The sequence below is a fragment of the Erythrolamprus reginae genome, chromosome 3 (assembly GCF_031021105.1).
Source record: "Erythrolamprus reginae isolate rEryReg1 chromosome 3, rEryReg1.hap1, whole genome shotgun sequence".
Taxonomy (NCBI): Eukaryota; Metazoa; Chordata; class Lepidosauria; order Squamata; family Dipsadidae; genus Erythrolamprus; species Erythrolamprus reginae.
The window spans coordinates 217,810,855-217,830,099 of record NC_091952.1 but is presented as its reverse complement, the minus strand read 5'-3'; the positions used below and the strand labels follow the sequence as shown (position 1 = coordinate 217,830,099).

Below are 19,245 nucleotides of genomic sequence, written 5' to 3'. Positions count from 1 at the left end.
TTTGGCGGGTGAGAGTGGAGAGGAATTCAAACTTCCGCCTTTTCAGGATCACGAGCTCTCAAAGCCTCGCGAGAGCCAGCCATATTTTTCTCCCGAGTTCATAGAGTTTGAGTGTAGCGCTGATTTCAGAAGGTAACGATTCAACCTAATTAAAATTCAGACTAATAAAAAATAATAATTAAAAAACTAATTAAAAATGAATTCATTTAATTCATTAAAAAATTAAAAGCGGAGCCTTAAGAACCCGCAGCTTTGTTTACTTTCACGAACCGTCTTTCCCATTAGATCCAGTGCACCCAAAGGTACAGATATGTTCCTCACTTAGTCTAAAACGGCGGTTTTTTGCAAAATACAGTAATTGTCAACTTTAAAACGAGTGAACTTCGACATTTCACGCGGGCTGGGAAATTCAGAGAGTTGAAGTGCACCGGTCCGAGTTTGAAAAAGCGTTGAGGAAAATCGTTAACGGCTACCAATTTGTGCTGATTTTTCTCATGACAAAGATCGAGGTTATTCAAATCGTTTTGCTTCCGATTTTGGTAAAAAGGTCCCTATGTGTGTATATTATGAGGGGAAAGTACCTTTGCTTATATCCATATGAGATTTATACCAGGTTTGTCCAATTTTGGCAGCTTTAAGCCAGGGGTGACTTCAACTCCCAGAATTCCCCAGCCAGCAAAGCTGGCTGGGGAATTCTGGGAGCTGAAGTCCCTCCGGCTTAAAGTTGCCATGGTCGGGGGACCGATTCAAACAACATATACTCATACTGGAATGCAGTGGTGTGAGTGTCTGATAAAGCATCCAATATGTATGGTTTTAACTGTTTTAATGGCTTTTAATTGTTGGTTTTCAAATTGTGTTAATTGTTTTTAAGGGGTTTTAATGTTACATCGTATGTTTTTTATTCTTTGATTGTGAGCCGCCCTTGGGTTGGGTTGGGCAGCATACAAATCCGAATAATAATAATAATAATAACAACAATAATCATCATCACAGTGATTATGATTTTCTTCACAGCAGAATTGAAGAGAAGTAGCTAGAGAAAATTGTGAAATATGAAGATCTGAAAATCGAACTGCAACAACTCTGGCATAAGCCAGTGAAAGTGGTCCCAGTGGTCCTTGGCACACTGGGCACTGTGCCAAAGGATCTCAGCGTACATTTGAAAACTATTGGAATTGACAAATCTGTCAATTGCAAAAGGCCGCTTTACTGGGATCGATCACAGTCCTTGGTGCTTGGGAAGCACCCGACTGGTGATGAAATACAGCATATACCCCTCTTCGGAAAGGGGCGGCATACAAATCTAAGTAATAAATAATAATAAATAATAGTAATCTCGTTTGCTGTGTTGTATTGTTAATGATGATGATGATGATGATAATAATAATAATAATTATTATTTTTTATTTATTCGATTGTTTTATGACACCCTTCTTCTTAGATTCAGGGTAGCTTACAACATATTAGCAATAGCACATTTTAACAGAGCCAGAATATTGCCCCCACAATCGGATCAATAATAATAATAACAACAACAATAATACGCTGCTCTGCTTTCAGCCAGGGAAGGGGTCACTCCAGGGCAAGCTTTGGGCCTCCTAGCTCTAATAATTCAAATGCGTACAGGACTGCTCATCGGCATTTCCTAATACAGTTCGGGAAACGGCTCTCCCTCCAGTCATCGGAGTTACTGAAGAAAAGATCCCCCCCCCCCCCAGTTGCCGCTCTCACAGCGTGTTACTGTACTCCAGTGTTTCCCAACCTTGGCAACTTGAAGATATTTGGACTTCAACTCCCAGAATTCCCCAGCCAGCGAATGCATTGCCAAGATTGGGAAACACTGCTCTATACCATATATCTCTATGGTATTGTCGCCTCCCCCCCTCGCGTTTCGCAAACCGGACGTCGCCATCGGTGACCTACAGGAAGTGGTTTTCGCGAAGGATTGTCCCGGTTGGAGTGGTGTCTTGCCTTGAGAAGCTGCCTCGCGGGTTTATTCTGCGGCTAGGGAGCGGTGAGTTGGTGGGAGTGATCGGCCCAGTAGACGCGTTTGTTTCGTGCGTGGTTCTGTTCGTCACGGAGACTCGAGAGAACCGTGGGAAGGGGGTGGGCGGAAAATGACTGAATACCCGGGCTTGAATCTCTTCAACCAGCCTTCCCCAACGGTGCTTTCGCATTGCATTGGAGAAAGCCGGTCTTGCCTGTGATAGGACTTATTGATCCCCTCTTAAAAGCAGCCCGTGTCTATTTTCCTCCCCGAAAATGACTTCGTTGTTCTCAGAGCTTCCACGTCCCTAGACAACTGCTTGTGAAAAGCAGCCTGTAAGGGTTGCTCCGCCTTCTTCCCTTTTAGATAGAATGGAACAGAATAGAATAGAATTCTTTATTGGCCAAGTGTGATAGGACACACACAAGATTTGTCTTTGGTGCATTTGCTAAGTTATGTATGTATTATGTACGTATGTATTATATATATGTACACTGCTCAAAAAAATAAGGGGATACAATACAATATAACTCCAAATAAATCAAAATTTTATGAAATCAAGCTGTCCACTTAGGAAGAATAGAATAGAATATAGAATAGAATAGAATTCTTTATTAGCCGTGTGATTGGACACACAAGGAATTTGTCTTTGGTTCTTATGCTCTCACATAAAAGAAAATATAGATTTGTCAAGAATCATGTGGTACAACACTTAATGATTGTCATAGGGGTCAACTAAGCAATGAAGAAACAATCAATATTAATAAAAATCTTAGGATACAGGCAACAAGTTACAGACATACAGTCCTAAGTGGGAGGAAATGGGTGATAGGCAGTGATGGGCTCCTACGGGAATGGTCAGGAACGCAGTTCCGGTAGCAAAATTTGGAGCTCCACCCCAGAGCACCCAATTTGCACTGAAAGATGTTGAAAACAAAATGCATAAGCCACGCCCACAGTGTGGCAGCAAAAAATTTGGTAGCCCATCACCGGTGATAGGAATGATGAGAAAAAACCTGTAGAAATAGAAGTTGATTGAAATAGAAATAGAAAACTGTCCACTTAGGAAGCAACACTGATTGACAATCAATTTCACATGCTGTTGTGCACATTCAACTTTTTACAGAACAAAGTATTCAATGAGAATATTTCATTCATTCAGATCTAGGATGTGTTCTTTGAATGTTCCCTTTATTTTTTTTGAGCAGTATATTATATATCTATAGTTAAGGGCTAAGAGGATTTTATGTCAATTTTTTTTTGGTAGGCTCGTCATTTGTGAACTGCTGGATGGATTTTTCTCTTGGGGTGACTTTGTCACACATTTTTTTCACTATCATTTCTTTCCATTATTTTCTAGCATTTTTCTCTGCTTCCCTCCCTGCTCCGTACCCTCTTACGATTAAAATGAAATGAACCACTCTGATAGCAAGATAACTCACATAACACTTGTGTATATTTGAAATCTAAGAAATCTAGCAGGGTATTTATTTATTTACTCATTTTGTAGGCCGCCCAACTCCTTAGGGATTCTGGGCAGCTCATAACCAAAAAATAAAACATAGTGTAATTTAAACCTCTGACAAAACAATTTTAAAACAATTTTAAAACAATGGTTAAAAACCATGCAAGCCGTTTATGGCTGGATCCCTATGCTATACCATCAGATCAACAGGGTAGCTTTGGTAATGCGATACTATTCCATTATTCTTGGAAAAACTATTATTTGCCTACAATTCCCAAGTATTTTTCAACATTATTTAAAATATGATCCATGCAAATAAGACTATAGATTATATTAAACATGTGCTTTCCAGACAGTGTTGACTCCTACTAACTGTCTGGATTTCTGCAGGTGGTGTTTGTTTGTTTTTTGGCAAGATTTAAGAAATACTGTAGCTTGTTATTGCATTCTTCCTAGAACTGAGAGAAAGTGTCTGTGTCATGGTCATCAGCTGTCTTTTTATCCAAGGCAAGACAGTTTTCCAGTTTCTCAGTTTCTAGCCTGGTGCCTTTACCACTGCACCAAACTGACTCTGTTACAGTACATATAATGCTAGAAAATTAGGTACAGTAATAAATTATGTATCATAATCATGAACCGGGGTGGCGCAGCAGGTAGAGTGCTGTACTGCAGGCCACTGAAGCTGACTGTAGATCTGAAGGTCAGCGGTTCAAATCTCATCACCGGCACAAGGTTGACTCAGCCTGCCATCCTTCTGAGGTCGGTAAAATGAGGACCCGGATTGTAGGGGCAATAGGCTGGCTCTGTTAAAAAGTGCTATTGCTAACATGTTGTAAGCCGCCCTGAGTCTAAGGAGAAGGGTGGCATAAAAATTGAATAAATAAACAAACAAATCAACGTGCAATATCAATATCTCAATATCAATCACCTTAAGTATACAATATTAGGACTATAACTGCCCCAAATTCTTCAGCTAATGTAGCCATCTGTCATGCTAGATAAAGAATTATAGATCTGAATGGTACCTTAGGAGGAAGAGCCACCTATGTAGTGTCACTTTGTGTTTGCACAAGCAAGAAAAACAAATCAGTTCAGATCCAGTTTGGTGAAACTGATTTTGATTCCGATTCAATTAGCAACTGTTTACAACCTAAGATTTAAAATGTCAAAAACACAAATCAGTCCAAGTTTATCATTTTGTTTTTCACAATGCCCAGGTCGTGCCTCTAGATTTCTTGCAAACAGGAGACGAGGGAATTACCCTTTTCATCATTGTTCTAAGATTGGTATTTTGGAGGTATGTGAGTCCCAAGATTAAAAGCCCTTAATATGTCTGTCCTTCATGAAATTATCCAAATCCTTTTTAAAACTATCCAGGTTAGTGAGCATTATTACATCTAGTGCTAATTAATTCAAGAATTTCACAGTTCTTGTTGTCTAGGATGAGCAACCCAAAATAACTAAAACTTTTTAAATATTAATCTGATATACTGAAACTAAAGGCAGAATGTCGCTTTCTGATGAGATGAAGCATGTCCACTTTCAGGGAATCTGAGCTTTTTGACCAATACATCTTTAATTTTATATTTTAAAAGATAGCATGTATAACTTTGGATAAAATTAGATTAAATATTCAGGTAGCAGTGCCCCTTCTACAGGAATAATTTCTCCCAAATATTCAAATAAATTGATGAAGGGTGCAAAATTATATTCAAAGTCATTTTCTATGCCCAGTGCCAGTTGTTTGGTATACTGATCAATTGAGTAAGCAGACATTCATACAATATTTAAGTATGGTCAGGCATTTCTTAATCTCAATTGTTTTATTCAATAGGTAAATCATGGAATTAGCTGATAGCAAGCCTTGTTTTTTCTTGATTCCTAGTTTGGCACATCACAGATTTACCAAGTTAAACAATTAAGTCCTGCTCTTGCTATGTGTATTTCAATTTTAAACAAGATTGCTATATCTGTATAGTACAGAGGGCAAGACAGACAATTCTGTCTTCCAAATGAAGACAATATTTATATAATGTACCTTCATTATTTTTAACAGTATTCAGCTGACTACATTACTTCTGGCCATTTCCCAGAAAAAACAAAATGCCTGGATCCACAAAACCTCCTACCAAGTCACATGACACCCCCCCCCCCAGCTATGTATACCCAGGTTTTGTGGTTCTATGTTTTCTTTTCTATGAGAAAAAGGTATCTCTCTTTTCTTTTCTCCATCTCTTTTTCCCTCTCCTATTTCTCTCCCTCCCTCTCATCTTTCTTTCTCTCTTTCCCTCTTACTATCTGTCTGTCTCTCTCTCCCTTTCTCTCCACCCATCTCTCTCTCCCTCTCCCTCCCTCATCTCTCCCTTTCTCCTTCTCTCTCCCCTTCCCCCTCTGTGTGCCGAGGAATGATTGCCACCCCAGTGGGGGCTTCTCTTTGGATGACCTTCCTCCCCCTCTCGTGACTCCCTGGCTGGCTGTGGCGCACGAGGGCAGTCCTTCCTCGAGTTAGTGCCAAAGCGTAGCAAAGGCACATGTGGAGGGTGGGCGGCTGCTTGCTTAAGGAGGTTCTTTGGATGTGGCTTCTCTCCTGCCCTGAGGATCCAGCCATTGCCTTGTCGAGTCCTGTCACGTTCCCCCATCCCGACAGCTCTTATTTGATCTCCAACTCAAAGCAGCAGAAGTGAAGGCTGCCTTACACACAGGTGTGGCATGAAGGAAGCTACAGAGCCGCTTCTCTCCTCTCCTATCCGGCCATTGCTTTGCCGTGCCCCCTCCACCCTGCATGAAAGGAGAAGGAAAGGGAGCAGGGTCGCTGGAGCGAAGGCAGCGTTCGCTTCCTGCTGCTTTGGGTTGGAGCTTATGCCCACCCTGCTCGGCTGAAGAGCTTCCAGGGGACAGGACACGGCAAGGCAATGGCAAGATCCTTAGGGCAGAAGAGAAGCTGCATCCAAAGACCCTCCTTAAACAAGCAGCCGCCCTTCCCTCCATGCACATATGCCACACTTGGGTGTTTGCTTGAGTGTCTCCCTGCACATGCCTCACCACAGCCAGCCAGGTAGTCGGAGTCGCAAGAGGGGGAGGAGGGTCGCCCAGAGGGAAACCACTGCCAGAGATGGTGAAGTTCCTCAGTCACTGCCAGAGAATAAACCCTGGACACCTCTCCATTCCCGCCATTACCTTTACCTTCTCAGGCCAGGTGAGGGAGGGGAAGGTGAGTCCAGGCATTTATGGGACAGGGAGCAACAGCAGGGGGCCCAAAGAGCCGCATGTAGCTCCAGAGCCATGGGTTGCCGACCCCTATTCAAGCAGGGAATTGGACTAGAAGACTTCCAAGGTCCCTTCTAACTCTGATATTTTATGTCCTATGGCAGTGATGGCTAACCTTTTTGTTTTGTGTGACAGAAGTGTGCAGTGCTCCCCATGCTCACTAAAACACCCCATGCAGGTACCCCATTTTGGGCCCAGTAGGCCTCCGTGCAGCCTCCTGAGATCAAAACAGGCCGTGGGGGAGCACATTGCACACACCCCACGTCCCATTTTGGACCTGCAGCCTTCTAGGACCAAAAATGGGCTGTAGGGGCGTATGCCACACACCTCCACATTCTCCCCTGCCCCCACACGATTCCACCCTGCATATGCACGTGCAAACCCCCATGCATGTGTTCATGTCTCCCGCATGTGCCCACCCCCCGCATCCCAAAGTGCGTAGCACACAAGCTGGACGACAGCTTGTGTGCCCACAGAGAAGGTTCTGAGTGCCAACTGTGGCAAGTGTGCTATAGGTTCACCATCATGGTTCTCTAGGCCAGTGTTTCCCAACCTTGGCAACTTGAAGATATTTGGACTTCATCTCCCGGAATTCCCCAGCCAGCTGGCTGGGGAATTCCAGGAGATGAAGTCCAAATATCTTCAAGTTGCCAAGGTTGGGAAACACTGCTGTAGGCTACAGTCACCAAGTAACTTGTATGATTAGAACCCATCCACTCTTAACCCAATTATTTTACGATCTTGGCTCTCTTTGCAAGCAATGCCATAGACATTTAAATAGTAATAGTAATAGCATTTAGATTTATATACCATTTTACAGCCCTCTCTAAGCAGTTTACAGAGTCAGCATATTGCCCCCAATAATTTGGGTCTTCATTTTACCCACGTGGGAAGGATGGAGGAATGAGTCAACCTTTCTAGACCTTTATCCTTGGCCTTTAGATAGTAGGAGGTATAATCCAACATATCTTTTTTATTATTATTATTATTATTGTTATTATTATTATTTATTAGATTTGTATGCCGCCCCTCTCCGCAGACTCGGGGCGGCTCACAGCAATGATTAAATGATATTAAGTTCTGCAAGACTGAATTAAATCATGACATGCTTGTTACTGATGATGTTCTCTAGTTTGCGTAGTGAAACATCTGCAAGGAAACAACCAAATTTAAAGAGCATCAAAGACCCACTCATTTCAATCCTGAACTACGCATATTCTCATTTATTAGTTTGTGTCTCTTATTTTGATAACATTTCCGGTTATAATTTGAATGTCTATTAAAAGTCCTTCAGGAAAAACTTTATTCAGTTAATCAATCTTCATATAACATCATAAAATAATCTATTTAGTATTAAATAGTTCTGGGATTATGACAGCAATTGAGAGTCGGATTGCCATTGCTATGCAGCCATAAAATGCAGTGTCGCATGACCATCCCTTAGCAATGACAATCCTGGCAGGTCCGGTGGCTGTTATGTTAACTGAGGACATGTGGATTGTTGAGGGGGAAGCAGAGGGAGTCCCAGGTAAGGAGTACAGAGTTGCCACAGAGGGTGGGATGGGCTTGGGATGCCTAGCGCATGCTGTGAGTGAGATGAAGGAACTGGGAGAGTTAATTAGTGGAGGTTTGAGAGGGCTGGGAGAGGTTGTGCACAGGCAAGAGTATCCGCTGCAGATGGGAACAACTTACCAGAGCTACTTACACCTTTCTTTGCTGACTTCCCCGTGTGACTCTGGTTGTGTGTGACATTGTAAATGAACTACATTGAAATCTATTGAAAATGTTTCTAGGCATACAATACCTAGATAAGATTTTAGCCAGGCATGTGATTGGACAAATTCATAATTGTACGTTAAGGATCCTTAGATAACCTTGGCCTCAAATTAAGGGGTAGTAATGTAAACACAGTGTTATATATGCAATGTTAATATAGTACGGTAAACATAGCTAAATCATGTTTTTCTTTGAGGTCACAACAATTGTAGGAAAGACTGCAGTTAGTGACCTTGTACTGCCACTAGACAATATTCTTTATTTTTTCATAATGAACTTGAATATGTATGTACTTTTCCATTTGTTTTCAGATCCTGTTTAAAAGCTCCAAAGGCATTTGTTAAGAAGAAATGGGTAAGGATATTGACAGAAATATCCTTTAGAAGTATCTTTGCTTTTTATGCTCATATTCAATATATCATAAAGTGCTAATTTTACTTCCAGTTGTGTTTCAATGAAAACTTGGGTGATATTTCAGAATAGTAATTAATATAATATTTATAATTGCAATTGTTTGTCATGGAGTATCTTTTAAAGTTCATTTTGTTTGCTGAATGACAAAATGACACTTTTCTAATCTAACATTATTTGGGGATATGTATCACTTCCTCAACACCTCCCTCCACCTTTAAAACTTAAAAAAAAATCCTCAAGTTATTTGGAGATAAATCAAGTTTCACAAAATTAAAGTAGGAATAAAATATGAATGAAAGGATATGAGGATTCTAAAAATCTTGAAAAACCGAAGAGGAACAAAGAAGAAAGATGGGCAAGTGACAAACCATCGGAAATATGCTTCCCAGGAAGGAAGTGGCAGTATAAGCAGTTCTGAAACTTGGAAAATGAAGGGAAGTAATTACCATCTCAAAGCCTGCACAATTGAACTTTTCCTACAGCCATTCTCTCTCATGAAGCTAATTTCCATTAACAGTCTGTAGAAAGAATTCTACAAATATGATCTTTTTATAAGCCATGTTGTGAGTACAGTGGTACCTCTACCTAAGAACGTCTCTACTTAAGAACTTTTCTAGATAAGAACCAGGTGTTCAAGATTTTTTTTGCCTCTTCTTAAGAATCATTTCCTACTTAAAAACCTGAGCCCGGAAAAAAATTTCCAGGAAATTTGAGAGCGCTACGAAGGCCCAGCCAGTTTTCTGCCATTCCCCCTTTAATCCCGGCCATCTTGGGCTTTTCTTTTCTTAGGGAGGCCTTGGCAGTCCAGAGTGAATGAAGTATTTTCCTTTCTCTGGGTACTTGGAGGAGGGAATAAACCTCTGCCAGCGCTCAGAGAAAAGGAACGCTCCCTTCGCTCTGGGCAGCGACTGTCCTCCTCCTCTTCCTCCTCTTCCTCCCACCCAAATTCCGAGCTTTTATTGCATGCAAACCCATTTATCCTAATGGGTTTGCACGCATTATTTGATTTTACATTGATTCCTATGGACAAATTGCTTCTACTTACAAACTTTTTTACTTAAGAACCTGGTCGCGGAACAAATTAAGTTCTTAAGTAGAGGTACCACTGTATTGTTATCCTGACAGGTGAATTAAAAAACAAAAAACAAAGATTGCCAGTATTGTAGGAAAGGTGGTTATAACAAAAAAACACTAGAATTCATTCTACAGTACTTCATTGTTGTCTATTGGAATTATACTGTGTTTTCCCAAAAATAAGACCCTGGGCTTTTTTTTTGGACCTGAAATAAGCGCTTGGCCTTATTGTCATGCACTCAAAAGCCCAACTGGCCTTATTATTAGGGGATGTCTAATTTTGTGGAAAACAAGGTATCCATATTTAAATTTTATCTTTTAAAATGTATTTCCTGTTATGAAATATTTTAGATAACTGTATATCAAAATGTTGATAAGGATGCCTTTTTAAAGTTCATCAGACTTGAATATTACCAAGGGATGCTGTAGTATTTTGAAAGATTTCAAGTTAATAGATTAGTGTCCATGTAGCATTAAAGCAACTTGAGATAAAAACTCTTACAGTATTTATCTCAAACAAGATAAGATATATCTCAATATCATATTTACATGTTGGACTTGCTACCATTCTCATATATATATTCTTTATTTTTATCCCACTTTTATTGCTTTAACTCAAGAAAGCAAACATATATAATACCCCTTCTTACTCCTATTTTCTCTCCAATAACAATCCTATCAGGTAGGTTAGATTGCAAGAGAGTGACTTGCCTAAAGTAACCCAATCATCTTTCATGTCCAAAGTGTGAAACTAACAATCTTCTGCTTCTATAGCAACACCTTAGCCACTACACCAAATTTGTTCCCCATACTAAACTATATATGGTATGCTAATCAATTCAGTGTTTTATTGTTTATTATTTAATTGTTAAATCTTCTAATAATCATAAATTGAAATTCTTCATTCATTTCATATTGTAGATGGAGAAGAGAAAACATATGGTGGGTGTGAAGGCCCTGAGGCTATGTATGTGAAGTTGATATCTTCTGATGGCCATGAATTCATTGTTAAACGAGAGCATGCCCTCACATCAGGAACAATAAAGGCAATGTTGAGTGGCCCAGGTTGGTATAATGCTCATTTCTGAAAAACTAGGATTGAGAATTTTGTCTTTGGTTTGTAATACTAGAGTAATCTATGGAACCAGTTTCTCAAAAGGGACAGTACAGTTTTGTAGGATTTAGTATTTCAATTTCAGTCAGAGACTATGTGTCCAAACAAAAGTGAAAATGATTTTGGAATCATAGGGAATTTCCAGTACTGTATTACCAAAGGAAAGATTCTAAGATGTAGATACTTTTTAATAGATCAAGTTTTGTTTTTTGTTTTTAATGGGATCAGTTTGGAAGTTAGCCATAATATCAGTTTGTGTCAATTATATATATCTTGGAAAAGCAATTTCCATATTAATTCTGCTAATTATAATAATTCTACAATTCTCTAGAGACTGAGTATGTATTTGTCAATACAAGGGATATCACTGGTAGGATGAATTTCCCTTCCTCATTGTAGCCATTTCCTAACAATATATTATTCTATCTGCCCACAAAATCCATAAAATAAATTTGTTTCTACAAGCAAGATTTATGGATGAAGGAGCTTATTTTCATATCACATTCATTTATATTTCACTACAATCGTGCTTACTACAATTTTATTCTAGGAATAAAATTCAGGGATAATATTCAGCTATCAATATCAGATTTAATTAAAATTTATGACAAATACATTTATAAGAAATAACATAGCATGGCACAATTCTCAAAATAAAATCTGATTCGTTTAAAATTCAGTTATTTTTAAAATTGCATTTAATATTGCTAAAGGAATAGTTTTTAAGTTTTAGTTTGATAAATATGAGTTTAAGTTTCTCTAAAATGTAGAGGTCTAATCTGCTCTTGGGACAGAAACAAAGTTATAAATGATAGATTCATGCAGCAATATCTGACAGAAAACAGCTCCCTCATACATAGTTATAGATATAATTTGTACAGGGTTTACTGAGAACTTTAAAAGAGATCTGAATGTTGATGTCTTGTTAGTTACCGTACATTTTTTGGATGCTTTCCCATATTCCTAATTTATGATTTAGGATAGCAGTTAACATCAGTCATTATATTTTTACGTCTGCAAGTAAAATAATAATGAAAATATCTAAATAAGATACTTCTCAACTATAAAGAATAGAATAGAATAGAATTCTTTATTGGCCAAGTGTGATTGGACACACAAGGAATTTGTCTTGATGCATATGCTCTCAGTGTATATAAAAGAAAAGATACATTTGTCGAGAATCATGAGGTACAACAGTTATTGATTGTCATAAGGGTCAAATAAGCAACGAGGAAACATTAATAAAAATCTTAAGGATACAAGCAACAAGTTACAGTCATATGTGGGAGGAAATGGGTGATAGGAATGATGAGAAAAAATAGCAATAATACTGCAGACTTAGTAAATAGCTTGACAGTATTGAGAGAATTGTTTAGCAGAGTGATGGCATTTGTGAAAAAAACTGTTCTTGTGTGTAGTTGTCTTGGTGTGCAGTGTTCTGTAATGATGTTTTGAAGGTAGAAGTTGAAACAGGATTAGCTAGCTTGGGTAGGCAAAGTTGGCTCTTCTATGACTTGTGGACTTCAACTCCCAGAATTCCTGAGCCAATCAGGCTAGCTCAGGAATTCTTGGAGTTGAAGTCCTCATGTCATAGAAGAGCCAAATTTGCCTACCCCTGAGCTAGCTGATCAACTAATGGATCAACCATATATCTCAATTTGCTAATTAACATCATAGAATTATGAATCAAAATGGGGCAGCCAAATACGTTTTTGTCAACTCCTTATTGAAAAGCCAGAATAACATAAAAACAACTGCTCAAAATTTTAGTGATGTAATGCAGCAATTATTATTTCTGGAAGCAGATCAACAATAGAAAACAGATTATTTCACATATCTTCTCAAATACCAATCAGCTATGTGGATTTGAGGTGCTTCCACCCCCCCCCCCCCAAACTTTAAGGCCCCCCCCCCCCAAACTTTAAGGGGGTGGTGGTCAATGACTAAATACAAATGCAACACACATACACACACACACTTCTGAATTAAATGTTTGTCAAAAAATATACTCATGAGTTATCTTTGTTTTTTATGTGCACAGGGCAGTTTGCTGAAAATGAAACAAACGAAGTGAATTTCAGAGAGATTCCTTCTCACGTCCTATCTAAAGTATGCATGTATTTCACCTATAAGGTTCGCTACACTAACAGCTCCACAGAGATTCCTGAATTTCCAATTGCACCTGAGATTGCACTGGAACTGCTGATGGCTGCAAACTTCTTAGATTGTTAAATAGAATAAATTATAATAAAAATGTAAACCACCCCCTCCCTTCCAGTATTTAATACATATGTTTAGTTGGCAACTTTTTCGTATAGCATGTTTTATATGTTTGGCCCAGAACTGTACTCATCACTATGGAGGATATTTCTCACAGTGCTTTTACATAGGAATCATTCATGCTCCGGTTTTGTTTTACTGCTTACACAAGTACGGACTTCTTACCAATTGAGAAACATGCCAAGTATTGCATGACTTTCGCCTTATCCTTCAACAAAAAAATAATAATCTTATCAACATTATGAATTTGCTGAAATTACTTCTTTCTGAGAAAAGATCACAGTTAAAGATGGAATCCTCTCTGGGGATGAATCTGACATTGCTCATTTGGAATGCTCAATATTGGGGTATGCTACAAATGTGCTGGGGAGGGGGATGGAATTTTATGTTAGCATATTCTCAGATTGTGCTAATAATAAAATTGATTTATGTTGTAATTGTAAGAATGGTATATAGCTATGCTTACAACACATTTGTTGCAATTCTTTACTGCATTTAGTTTGTATGTTCAAACTATTGATAGGCATTATTACATTTACTTAGTGATCTATCATGGCTTTTCCCATACTTCCAGTTCTTGTTTATTTTTAGTACTCTTTATAAGTTCATCTATAAATTTTATAAAGATGATTCCCAACTATATTGTCAAATGTAAAACAGAGGACTGTGACAGAATGGCATTTTTCAATTTAAAGAGCAGACTTCATTTTGAATAACAAGACTTTCAATCATAAATGGATTTCATTATGTGCACTAAATAATTTATTAAATCCATATGCCTCCTGACTCTCAGCGATGGTTTACAAATTGTTAAAAACACACAATGCAGTAAAAGAAATAAAAATCAAAGAAATTAACATAGCAGAGGAAACAAACTCGGATGGGAACAAGGGAAGGAAAAAACAGACATAAGCTGTCCTCACCAAATCCCCAATGAAGATCAGTATCTTCAAGGCCTTTTGAAATCTCATTAGGGTGGAGGCTTATTTCAGAGTGCAGATGCTGCTACAGAGGAGGCCTGCTTTCAGAGTCCCAAAATGCAGCATTATTTAATCAATGGAACCTGAGGCATGCCAGTCCTGCCAGATTGAACTAGCTGGGCACATATCATGGGACACTATAGCTTAGGGCAGTATTTTGTGTAGCAGTTCATACATAAACTTTAGAAAGTGTAGAGTATGAGAGAAATGCTGTTTTTATCCAGCATTGTTTTTGTTGTGTTTGAGAGCTAGTTACAATAAGCTCTATTAAGGTCATTTTGGATATTACTGTTTGGCAACAGAGGTATGCAAATGTTTCAAGGAATATTCTGCCATCCTGTTCTGACCATGAATCATTTCAACTGCACCAGGGTTAGTTCAGCCTTAACATTTATTTTTTTTTGCAAACCTCTGTTTAACAAGCATTACAGAAAAGACAATGGTTTTGAATAAAATACAATAAATGTATATGCATGGGTATAATGATCAGAGGTAAAAAAACCCTAAAGCTCCACAAATTTGATATGTGTTCAAACTAAGGCATCTGTTCAGTTTTTTAAAAATGGGGTGGGGAATTATGAAAGATTGCCTCAAATACTTGATTTTTTTAGAGTGACCTTACTTGTGAAATAAAGTTTTTATTTTCTTTTAGTTGTCTTTTGAGTCAGTCTTGACTCCTGGTGACTACCTAGACTAGTTGCTGCAATTTTCTTGTAACTATTTCAGAAATGGCTTATCAGTGCTGCCTTCTTAGGGCTAAGATTATATCTGGCCCAGTGTCACCCAACTGACTTGCATCATGCTTAAGGCAAAACTAGAAATTACAATCTCCCTGTTTCTAGTCTGCTGACTTTTATATCAGTTATAACACTAATAGCATGGTCAGTAAAAGATCTTGATAAATATGCCATAATTTTAAATACTTTTAATAATGTACTTAATTCAGGCCAAAAACACAGAGTTGATATTGGGGTGGGGGGGATATCTAGAGATCCAGCTTTTCTAGTTGAGCTTAACATTAAACTGCATACTAGTTCCCCATTTAGAACTATATGTAAACATAACTAAATACAGTACTACTTAAATTCCAAGTAGAAATTTGCAATAACAGTGTCTTCCGGCACAATTTAGTCTAGAACTAATCAATTTGTCCTTGATTTATTGATTTTTCCCTTCTTTCGCAGCTCAATATTCCTGTTCTCTTTGTCATACACAACTCAGTTTTTTTAATCTACTGTATTCTGAATATTGTTCAATTGTGCATGTATTCTGAAAGTATAGTGCAATGTGTTTATTTCAGGGTTATTCTCTTTCTCTTTTTGAAAAATAAGGAAGGAGCTGATATAGAAAAGGAGCATAGTGGAAACAAAAAGTATACCAAGAATTTCAGTTTTGTTTCCAAATGTTCCCACCCTCAGTAGTTTCTAGTTTGGCTGTGAAGATAGGAGAAACTGAAAAAAATCTGTTAAGATATACTGCTCATAGTGAGGTGGCCTCTTGGTACTGCAAATGTTAGTTGCTATGCAACTGGCCCAACAAAAGAATGTGAATATAAATCTTCCATTACATTAGATAAGAGGTATAAACAACTCTGCTGTGATGGAAATACAGAAATCTGTTAATTGTGTAAGATGTTCAAATATTCATTTATTTATCAAATAAATTGTGAAATTGATAGAATTTGAAACATCCAGGTCTATAGCTGATAGGAAACTATCTCTACACATACAAAGCTAAGAGTTATTTCTACATACAGTACTTTATACTGCAAAACTTAAAAGTATTGGTATTTATTCCAATACTGAAGTGGAACCACATATTCCTTTATGAAACAGGCTATTTTCCAATTTTAGTCTATTAGTCTTTGTCCAGTGTGTAGTGACAGTATGTTACTTACTGTACATGCTTACAGGATTAGTTGTACATTAGCATTAAATAGCAATTTTATGGATATTTAAAATTAATTATGCTTCAGAATAGTCTTAAATGTTTCCTTTTTCATATAGACCCCTTTTAGTGTCTCAGTACTGTAAATGGTAATGCTGAGCTGTCTCCCTGGTCTATTCCCTGTAGTTTAATAGTTTTACAAGTTTCTATTTCCCTGGAATTTAAAAAAAAAATTGCAACAAACTACCCATGCAATTTGAAAGAGTAGAATAACTTTTCTTAGTCTTGTCTTTGGAAGCAGTGGAACCCTTATAGCTAATCTAGCTTTGATAAAGCTAGTATTGCAAACGTTCCACAGATATATCAAATTGTTCAGGGACTCACAATGATTATATTTAAATATCTAATTATAAATATAGTTTGACCTATTTTGATTAAAGAACTGCTTTTTCCTTTCTCTGGGTGCTTGGAGAGGGAATAAAACTCTGCCAGCGTCCAGAGAAAAGAAATGGTCCCTTCGCTCTGGGCAGCGACTGTCCTCTTCCTCCTCCTCCCAACCAAATTCTAAGCTTTTATTTCTTTCCTAATGGATTTGCACGCATTATCTGCTTTTACATTGATTCCAATGGGAACAATTCTATTTACAAAATTTCTACTTAAGAACCTGGTCACCAACGAATTAAGTTCTTAAGTAGAGGTACCACTGCATGAACCAAATTATGGTTCATTCAACCAAATCTGGTTAAACAACACAAGGCTAAAGGCAGTTTGTAATGAAGTCACTTGGTAATGCAGTTTTCCCCAGGCAGTTATCCTCCAGGTACAGTAGCATGACCATAGAAATGCCTTTGGGCAACACTGCCTCCCTCACCTGCCCCCTAGGGTTGAACAATACTGGAAAGGGGAAACCTTTGTATTTGGGATTATGCTCATATAGCATTGTTCTTGTTTGCACAACAAAGTAGCCCAATTAAATACATATGCTTTCTTCCTAAGAAAGACAATTAAGCTCCTTAAGCAGCCTATTAACTTGTTCTATTAACAAGGTACCAAACTGAACTGTTGAAATATTAGTAAATTCAAAAACAATTTGAATCCAATCTAGATTTAGTTGGTTTCTTGTCATACTAGATCTATGGAAGTTTATCTATGGAATCTGTTTCTCTACTAGAATCCTGGGGTCTGTTAGCCACAATTAATGGCAAGTTCCAAAATCACGCTCACAGAATCTTTAACCCAAAACTCCAATTCTTGTTTTCCTAATTCAAATGAAAATAATTTAGTAACTGTCAAGACAGTTGGGAGTCAGAAATCCTTGGCAATCTATTCAAAATTGCTCTAATTTTTGTTCACTTCTTTAAAGCACACTAACTAGATTAATTGCTTCCTGATATATCTTAATGTCCATATATCAAAATAAGTTTGAAAATCATCATTTAGTAAGATGTTAGCAATATATTACACCATCATTAATGGCACTTCAGTTCTAAGAAAAACACTCATGAGCTATATGTTATAAATATGTCATTGTTTTACGTAAGAGTTTTAAAAAGGGAATGGATGTTTTGAACATATTATACAGGCTATAAAGTATTTTATTTATAAAAATATAATATCGAACATTTTAAAACAACTTGAAAAGGAAAATGGCATTTAGCAATTCTTGTATTCCAAACCAAACAATGAAGAGAACTTGTACTGATTCCCATATCAAGTCCAAAGTGTGTAATCTTGTGTCCAGTTTGTGTGTGTATTTTTGCCTTTAAGTCAGAGTGGATTCCTGGCAACTTTCTGGATTAGACCCAGCAATTTTCTTAGCATTTTTTCCCCAGAAATTGTTTGCCATTTCCTACTTTCTAGGGCTGAGAATGAGTGACTGACCCAAGATCATCCAGCTAGTTTCATACCTAAGGAGGAACTAGAATCAAGTCTCCCTGATACCTTAATCACTACATAAAATTACTCCATTACGGGAAATGCTTTTTTAAAAGTCAAATTCAAGGCCCATGTTAACCCATGTTTTTGTATATCATTTTCCCTATTAGCAAATGTTCTGTATGACAAAAAAAAACCCCACCATTTGTGGCAGTAATGAGAATTACAGGGTTGTGTGGTTGTGCATGTCACTTGGCTGGATGATAGGAAATATGAAGTGAAGAATCATCTCCCAATTGCTTATGTAAACATTAATTTTCATTATAAATAGACCAGTACTTGCAAACCCTTCCGGAATTGATAAAAATCATGTATTTTATTCCTGACAAAAACATTTAAGATTGCAAATTCCCTGCTCGGAGAGAATCTGCCCAAATATAATTGCACGATTTTACTTACTTTTAGATTATACTTTCCTTGAGTAACAAATATTACCAGAAAATAACCAGTCGTTTATCATGACATGAATGTTGTCGTTTCCTATACATTTCTGTTCTGTGATAATATATTCTGCCTAGAATAAACGAAAAGCTGTTTCTTTTTAATAGCCTGTCCAATGCAAGCACGCATTTTGAAGGCAGGTCTGTCTAAGTCATATGCTGTTATCTGAAGCGTAGGTCCACTTGTGATGTCATTGCCGGCGATATGGACGAGATTCCAGGCGGCAACCCAAATGCGTTTGCTTCTCCTCCAAGCTCACTAAGCCGAGCCCTACAAATGGGTGACCTCACGTCGTCCGTGTGGTTTTCGGGGCACTCCTTCCAGATGCAAAGCGGTAGTCGGAGAAAACCCTTCAAGGGCATGCGACGTCTGTTGCGTCCACGGATATATATGTGTATTTATACAGATATGTACAAGATATATGTGTATATACACACACACACATATATATACACCTATTTTCTTTTTTTAATAAACCGCCTGGCACCTCCCCACACACTCGAGATGCCGGCGTGGCCTACCACCTCACCGAGTCCTGACGCCGTAACGCGAGTTTGCTTTGGACCTTAATTGTTTTGTTTTTTTTAAAGGCAGGCCCGAATTTTCACCCGCCCGCCCGAAA

At 38.0% G+C, this 19,245-nt stretch overlaps 1 protein-coding gene across 3 annotated transcripts; it reads left to right on the top strand.

Annotated features, from left to right (window-relative positions):
* Positions 1-112: 112 nt before the first annotated feature.
* Positions 113-15,011, top strand: ELOC (elongin C). 3 transcript variants are annotated; one of them, XM_070747931.1, is made up of 5 exons: positions 1,914-2,017; positions 4,673-4,752; positions 8,810-8,852; positions 10,908-11,051; positions 13,142-15,011. In XM_070747931.1, exons 3-5 carry the CDS (start codon positions 8,849-8,851, stop codon positions 13,330-13,332), a joined length of 339 nt encoding a protein of 112 aa, XP_070604032.1. In that variant the 5' UTR covers positions 1,914-2,017; positions 4,673-4,752; positions 8,810-8,848; the 3' UTR covers positions 13,333-15,011. The 3 variants fall into 3 exon arrangements, with proteins under 3 accessions (XP_070604033.1, XP_070604031.1, XP_070604032.1); XM_070747932.1 differs by lacking the exons at positions 1,914-2,017; positions 4,673-4,752 and adding an exon at positions 113-132; XM_070747930.1 differs by lacking the exon at positions 4,673-4,752 and having other exon boundaries at positions 1,910-2,017.
* Positions 15,012-19,245: the final 4,234 nt, after the last annotated feature.

Bases quoted from the DNA above. Each gene is read 5' to 3' on its own strand.
- ELOC (XM_070747932.1), top strand. The intron at 11,052-13,141 runs GTTGGTATAATG...TTATGTGCACAG, and splicing joins GGCAATGTTGAGTGGCCCAG to GGCAGTTTGCTGAAAATGAA.